This window comes from Carassius gibelio, chromosome A3, assembly GCF_023724105.1.
Source record: "Carassius gibelio isolate Cgi1373 ecotype wild population from Czech Republic chromosome A3, carGib1.2-hapl.c, whole genome shotgun sequence".
Taxonomy (NCBI): domain Eukaryota; kingdom Metazoa; phylum Chordata; class Actinopteri; order Cypriniformes; family Cyprinidae; genus Carassius; species Carassius gibelio.
In genome coordinates, this window is record NC_068373.1 from 12,779,467 (window position 1) to 12,787,991 (window position 8,525).

General features: G+C 37.1%; 1 protein-coding gene across 1 annotated transcript; it reads right to left on the reverse strand.

Annotated features, from left to right (window-relative positions):
• Positions 1-1,570: 1,570 nt before the first annotated feature.
• Positions 1,571-8,305, reverse strand: LOC127947172 (C-type mannose receptor 2). The gene is made up of 12 exons (XM_052544174.1): positions 8,137-8,305; positions 7,788-7,930; positions 7,131-7,245; positions 6,712-6,869; positions 6,519-6,627; positions 6,185-6,423; positions 5,945-6,107; positions 5,281-5,430; positions 5,088-5,207; positions 4,817-4,996; positions 4,323-4,349; positions 1,571-4,201 (listed from the first exon to the last, which is right to left on the reverse strand). Exons 1-12 carry the CDS (start codon positions 8,303-8,305, stop codon positions 3,990-3,992), a joined length of 1,785 nt encoding a protein of 594 aa, XP_052400134.1. The 3' UTR covers positions 1,571-3,989.
• Positions 8,306-8,525: the final 220 nt, after the last annotated feature.

Consider the following 8,525-nt stretch of genomic DNA (forward strand, 5'->3'; position numbering starts at 1 on the left):
AAATTAAATGTTCCCTCCTCTCTATTCTAATTCTATTCTTTAAAAAAAACATGGCACTTTTAGACTCTATTTATCTACTGACAGTTTGTTTTCTTAAAAAAAAAAAAAAACTAGCTTATCTAATCTATTTGTTTTATTTTTTATGTATTAAACAATTAACAAAAGCAACATCTTGCTCTATTCTTTTCCTGTTCTATCTTTTTATTTTATTTTTTTTCATTTTATTTTTATTTATTATATCATTTAAAAAACCTTCCTACTGTACCTGTACTGTGTTAAGCTGACTGAGACTTGTTATAGCACTTGTATATCATTGCTCTTTTGCTGATTTTGATTGCATCCATTGTCCTCATTTGTAAGTCTCTTTGGATAAAAGCGTCTGCTTAATGACTAAATGTAATCATAACTATATAGAGTGTTAATGAGCTTATTGGAGCACAGCAAACACACAGCATACTCTGACACACACACACACACACTCTCGCACACACACTCCTCAGGGGCCGCCACAGGGAAGGGTGAAATTAACATAATCTATCCTATTCATGCTCACATTCTCCTCTTTGTTTTCCGTAAATGAACTCTAACCCTTAACACCATGACTGTAAAACACCCCCATATACCATTCCCGCTTTACAAAGAACAATCAGATATGAAACTTTCACTAAACTGACAGAAGAGCAACAATGACGTGACACCAGTGATATATCATATCAGCAAGACCAACTGAGCCATTGATATTTGGCTAATTTGAGTGTATCAGCTAATAACCTTGTCTGCTTCACAGATTCACCAGTTGGTCAAGGTTTGGCTGGTTAGCGCAGCCCTAGCTAGATGCCATAGGCTAATTATTACACATTTTGGCAATTCATCCACAGGTGCAGGAAACGACCAATAAAGAGAGAGCCCTCTTTAATGTGTCCTTTTCCTTACAGTGTCCCTACTGTTCAAAGCTCCACTGATGTTCCCAGTGCACTCTGGGTAATCTATAATTCTCTGGATAAAAAACATCTGCCAAATGACAGAGAATAAAGGAAGCTCAGCACTTTTTTCTGGGGACCTACACAGTGCTGAAACAGGCACTTCTGTTTGATTGGTTCAGAGATTTGGGAATATAGCACGCACACACACACACACACACACACATATATATATACAGAGGAAGACAAATCTGAAATTAACTGTCACTCATGTGAGATGATGTATCTTGTCACACAAAACATGTCTATATATATTTATATATATATATATTTATATATATATATATATATATATATATATATATATATATATATATATATATATATATATATATAGCAGTCAACATTTGAAATGGATCCAAAAAGTTAATCAAAGTTGTCATAAGACAAGAACGCATTTTGGTTTTAGTTATTTGGACAACTTGGACAAAGGTTTTGATAAATACAGTAAAACTGACAAGATACACATGAAATATATTTTAAAGTTTAATTTATTCCTGTGATGCAGTTTCAGCATCCATAATATGCTGATTTGCTGCTCACAAAATGTTTATTATTATCAATGTATAAAACAGTGCAGATTGTTTTTTTCTTTCGTGATTCTTTGTTCAACTTCAAAGTTCAAAAGAACAGCATTTATTTGAAATGGAAATCTTTTGTAACATTATAAATGTCTTTACTGTCAGTTTTAATCAATTTAATGAACACTTTCTGAATAAAAGTTTTCATTTCGTTAAAAAAATCTTAGTGACCACAAACGTTTGACCAACCGTGAATATTTAAAAGCCAATCCTGCCCCCTAGCGACACATACTATTTAGTGCAATCGCTCAAACAGATAGTGAGCTCCATATTCCAACAATGTAAAGTTTCGAAGTATCCTTATATTTTCTGAATAACTTAAAGGCATAACTCTAGATACTGTCAAGACAAGCATTTTTTTTTATAGCAGTCACATAGTAAACATATTTTTATTTTATGTTTAAAGCAATTTCATAAAACAAAATGTTCAAAACAAACATAAAAATGACAAATTTTCATTGTTTTTAGACGGTCTGAAGTTGATTCATTTCTTTCCATAGTTCAGTCCACTGTTCTGTATTTTGTCTAATTCAATCTGAGGCGCTCATACAAAGTCTTTCACAAATTAGAATGATTGTTTCATAATCGCATGACCATGTGCAATGCCATGGCGGCCGTGTCCGATATCACAGCCTATGTATTTGGTGAAGTCACATAATATAATGCTCTGCATGATCTTTATGGTCATAGTCAAACATGTCATTTCAAAGTTGAGAAACAACTGTTGTTGCACTGCATTTTCAGACCATATGTTGCATTACTCTTTACTTCTGTTCAAATTAACCGCATGGTCAGATAATTTTTTTATAATGATATTAAAGGCCATCTCTATTGTCATAAATAAAACTTAAATACTATGCAAAATGGTGTTTTAACAGTAAGCAAGAAAGTTTAAAGAGAAGAATTGTTTATAAGTGCTGAACTGGTGCCACCTAGTTGTGTAAAAAGCAATGGCATGTGAGTAAAGTTAGTATGGATATATGGAAGCACTGGTTATGGGTTATCAGTGGTGTGTGCTAAAAACAAGAATCTCTATTACTATTCCTCATACTTAGGGATCTGAAACTCCTGAACCCAAATATTACACTTAAAAACTTTGAGGTGAGATCTTTTGAGTAAGCAATTGCATAAAAATGAACTAAAAACACATAGTAACATCCTATCAACCACCGTCGAACCCGGTATGTGATGAGTTTTGCACTGGCAAGCACTATTTACTTTCTTACATAATAGTTCACCCAAAACTGAAACATTTACTGAAAAGTTTGTTACTGAAAATTAACTCATCCGCAAGCCATCCAAGATGATGATGAATTTGTTTCTACATTGGAACAAATTTGGAGAAATTTAGCATCACATCACTTGCTCACCAATGGATTCTCTTCAGTGAATCTCCAGTCTATAAAAACATAATCTCCTGTGGAGTGAAAATCTGTATGTTCGTAAGAAACAAATTCACCATTAAAATGCTTTTAATTGATTTCTTCATTTCACATGTTGTTAAATGATGGACTGGAGTCGTTACTTGTGGGTTATTGTCATGTTTTTATCAGCTGTTTGGACTCTCATTCTGATGGCACCCATTCACTGCAGAGTAACTATTTGTAATATGATGTTACATTTCTGTTGCGATGTTCATCTATATCTTGCATGGCCTGAGGATGAGTGAACTATTCCTTTAAAGGCAATATACCAAATATATACTGTTCCTTAAAACTCTAAGAAATACATGTATAAAGAATGTAATGGCAGCCATTTATACAACCAGATCCATTTGTGATCACATTTTGAGGTGAATTATTTGGCCAACCCATCCACAACACTAAGAATAAGCACAGATAATCGAACCAAGTTTATGTTTCATTCCTTGTACTGTTTGGATTCAGATTTTACGTGAGCTCATCATAGCGGCTGAGATCAAGAAAACAGTTACAGTGAGGTCAGACTTCCTGTTGGGCAGCTCTGTGTTCAACATGTGATTGTTCAACATGTGAGAGAGAGATACTGCGCTGCTTGTGACAGGCTCATTCTCATGCACTTTCATCTGTCTATTTCTGTCCACAGTCTTTTTTTTCTTTTTTTTTTGGTCCTGCATCACTGAACTTCAAACATAGAATCGTTTCATTTGATGTGTAATTATTATGATTATCATTTTCAGATTTATCCATGAGGGACCTGAATTCTGACCCAGAGAACATCAATTTCAGCTGCACAAAAAAAAATAAAAAATAAAAAACAGTCACAGCAAATAACTTCAAAAGTGACAGTGCATTCTCATAGTCCGGAAGTTTTAAGTCAATGTGATTTTTTTTTTTGGGGGGGGGGGCACTTTGTTCCCTTTTCTTTAAGCATAAATTCTCTCAGTCAGTTGTTGCCATAGCAGATTTGCTTTCCTAGGTGCTTTGAATCAGTTTGAACATATCCAGCATTATTGGCCCTGTTCGTTTAACTCCAGGTCTGAAACAAGACCTGCTTCTTCGGAGGGGGCGGAGTTAGTGCGGCTGTACCGAGCGCTGTCATAAGCGCCCGTGGAGCCGAAGCTCCACCTACGATACAGATAAATCCCTCCCACCACCAGAGCAATCAGAACGAGTGCTGCAACCAGGACCTGTGTTAATACATGGAGATGATCGACCGCAGCTGGAAGAAAGAGATATATTCAAACAAAACCTTCAAACCAACTTTTTGTTTTTCATGTTTTTCAACTTTGTCTAAATATTTAAGGTAAATAAATATGAGGTTAAAAATTATTATAACTTACACTGAACTTCAAGCTCTGCTGTGGATCCTATAAAAAAAAAGGTCAACTTAGACAGGATTTTTTGGACAGTTCTCATCAGGCCATTTTCACCTGCTTAGAGCAATACTGTGCTTTTATTGCTGTGCCTTTCAGATTTCTATGCAAACCAGTTACTTTAAAATGATTTATGTGCTATTATTGTACTCATTCATTTTGAACACTGAACAACATTTTGACAGTTTCATGCTCCTAGTCACCCTGGTGTGCTAAAATAATAATAATAATAATATTAATAATATGAACTCATAATTTTACTCATAAGAATTTCTAGGGGTGCCAGTAATTGTGGCAAACTTGCATTTGAAAAAAATATATATATTTTTCCCCCACATGCAATTGTTTTATTTAATTGAAAGGTTTTTTGATGAAAGATTAAAAAGATTAAATATGCAAAATTATTTTCACAGCCACCTTTGCCAATTTTAGTGGAGGGCTCTTCATGTGACTTTCCATACCTCGTGGGCGTTTACAGATGACTCCATGTGTGCCATTTTTGCAGGAGCCGGGGCTCCAGAGGCCTGTGTTGCTCTGAACCCAGAAGCAGCTGTTGGCTGTCAGCATGCTCAGATTAGTGTCCTGCTGCTCCCAGTTACTGTAGTCTAATACTTGACTCTCTGACCACTCCAGACTGCCTTCTGTGGAATCAAACACATACACACCGGTCTAGATAAATGAGATCCAAATTGCAGGTTAATAAAAGAAACAAGTGTTATTCATTTAACTTGCCTTTGGTGTTAAAGATCATTCCAAGCCAAGCTCCGTGGACCTGTTGTTGAAAACTCTGCATGTGCTCCCATACAAAACTGTTCTCATTTTCATCTAATATTGACAACAGTTTAGCACCCACTGAGAAAGGAAAAAACATGATTACTTAAGTATAATGTGTGTAATATGTTCCTCTGCCTGTATGTGATGTTACCTTTGTTACACATGCGTATGGCCTCGTGTTTAAATTTTAGTTCGTGGAGGATGAACGAGTAGCAGTGATTTCTGAAAGGAACCCAGGACCAATTACCTACAGGCTCTGGGCAAAAACCTGGATATATCCACCTGTGGTCTATCCTTCTCTCTGACACAGGGACAGAACAAGCACAACATTCTATTACAACACCCCTGCAAAATTTTTTTGCAAAAATAACTCCTCAGACAGATCCAAGCATACGCAGGTTATCTAAAATAGAATACGGAGCATAATGCACTGTATACACCATTGCAGTTATTGTTAACTTCAACTAAAACTTCTAAAAATAATTTGTGGTCATTTAAGTTGAAATAAAATAAATATGAACATTAGATGAAAGACTTGAACTTAAAAAGAAAATTAGATGTTCTTATAATGTATGAGAATGTTATAATAATATATAAATAATTCTAAAATAAATCTGGTATACACTGAATATTACCTGTTATTATTTAAAACGGCATAGAAAACCTGTGTCCCAATTAAATAATTAGTGAACCTTGGATGACTACTGCAAATTTCAACTAGTGTTGCAGGCTACTTGGTTTGGAAATTCAATGCAAACACAAAACGTACATACTGCATGCCACACAAACAGAAGCATACTCTAACATTTTCCTACCCGTGTTAATTTCACAGATGGCGTTTAATTTGGTATTGCAAGCAGCTGTGGCCCACTGGCCCTCAACGGTCATGTGACCACATCCATACATTTGATTAGGCTCTCCATCCCGCCAGTCACTGAATGTGAGCTCCTCTTCACCCAGCCATGTGTAGCTCTGAGCCTGGAAATACAAGAAGCTTTTGCTGAAGCTCTGACATGTCAGATGAAGAGACGTCCAACACACACACAATGTCTCACCCCGTCGTTGTGTAGTCCGATCCAGGAGGGTTTGCGGAGCGTGCTGAGGACGAGTGTGAGGTAGGCGTGCTGCCGAGGATCCCGCACCACTGCCAGTGTGCCATTAATGGAGTCACACAAATACAGTGCTCCACGCCAGTCCAGAGGCTTCTGCAAAATCCGGTACTGCATGCCATCAAATACTAATGCACCATCTAATGATGGGGGAAGAAGGTCCACATCAGGGGGCAAGGTAGGGTCTGGAAACACATGCACATGGGCTATTTTAGTGGTTCAGGGTATATTATAACAATGCATATTTTTGTGAGCCTGTGAATTTGAGATATCCCTGTACCTTTATCTTTCATGCAGACGAAGCCGTGTTTCTCTGCATCACACCTGCGAGACGCCCACATGCCCATCATTTGGGGAGGACTTCCATGGAGAAGCACTATGCAGTTACCCTAAGGGCACACACATACACACACACTGACTGGTGGATGGCTGGATTTATAAATGATAGATATGTAGACAGACAGATCCAGTACCGGGCTTTTCATTTGTCTGTTGTCCACTGGTTCTCCGGGGGCCCAGTTAGTGTAGCTAAGCAAACCAGGTTCAAGCCACATGAACTGAGCCTGTGATCCTGAAGTGAGCCCCACCCACACATGGAAACTGCTGTTGGGCAGCAGAGTCACCATGAACGCTGAAGAGAGAGAAAGAAATAGATCAAATGCATACAGTAGCTTAGTCAGTTTCCATTCACACAAGATAATGCAACACAAAACAAACTGAGGGCAGTACGTGCCACACACATTGGAGCATGTCAGTCCCAATATTCATGAAAGTTGTCTCTTAATCTTATACTTTCACATTTTTGGTTATTTTTCTTTTTTGAAGTGTGAACTCTCAATTTAATGTAACTTAGCTTCCCTTCTGTGGTGTGTGTGTCATGAGTTTGATTTACCCTGAACTCTGTGGTTGGGCACTGTCACTAGCGTGGCTCTATGTGTCAGACACATGTTGGATGCAGATTCCCAAGTGCTACGACTCGACAGCTCCTCTCCAAACACCTTATAACACTGTTAGAACGGAAAATTCAGAGATTACTGTCATAAGAAATTGTGCAACATGAACATTTCTGAAAGAAAGTCATTATTTTTTTTATTTTTATTTTTTGCTAGAACTGTATTTTCTAACAAAGTTTCCCTTTAGTCTGCCATTACCAATCAATCAGATTTTTACACCTCTCCAAAAAATCTGTCAAATATAGATAACTTTTCTTGATCTAATTAATTTCTGACAAAATCAAGCATATGTATCAATGAATATCCCATTTAACATAGAAATATGTTACATTACAAACGTAAAATGAAATGTGTGACTTTAAAAGACATATGACTGGAATTACTTTAAGTCAATGTAATCTTAAATGTCTTAAAAATATATATTTACAGTTTGTAAAGTTTATACACCGTATGCAAAAAACTGATTATCTAAAAAGGTTCAAATTATCAGCAAAACTAAAATTTTTGCAAAAAAACAGTAGAAAAGGAAAACTTTGTTCCAGCCTTGCAAGTGTAATAATGTATACAAGCGGATGGCGGTAGGAGTGAATTTTCACCTTGTGTAGTAAAGGACTCCAGCCCCGGGAGCAGCCAGCAGGCATGAGAGGAGGAGCAGGTGTGGGAGCGATGGTACCCATCACATTGACCCTTTTACACACATATGGCAGATCGATGTGACAGCTCTGGTCTGACCAGTCACCTGAAAGAACATTAAAGTAATTCACTAAACTCACTGCAGATCAATCACATATCATTCCCCAAAATAACTTCAAAATGCCTGAACATTAAATCTGTGCACTCTCTTTAAGTTTATTTAAAATGTGCAGTCAAAACCGGTGCATGTCAAATTCAAAGTGCCGATGACATATTTTCTGATTCTATATGTGTGTGTAAAAGTAACCAAACCTTTTGAAGCGGAGATTTGGGCACATTTGGGCTCTTTGGTGATTGGTTGAGGCTCTCCTAGTCCCCAGGACACATAATTGAGCACAGAATGATCAGACCACCTTAATCTCCCGTCGTTCTTAAAACTGTGTAAACCAATCCACCACAGGTCATTTTCTTTGCGGGACATCTGGACACAGTAAACATGCAATTCTTGGTTAGTACTGCAAAGACATTTAATACAGCATTAAGATTAAGTGCATATAGCCTTAAAGGGGTCATATGATGATGCCAAACAAAGGAGTTTCACTTTCACACTGAAACACAGAGCTTCTCCACGAAATGGCGCCGGCGGCAACAGATAGAATAAAAGGTACTCGTTCATTCTTTGTGTGAACGTGGGCAGCGTT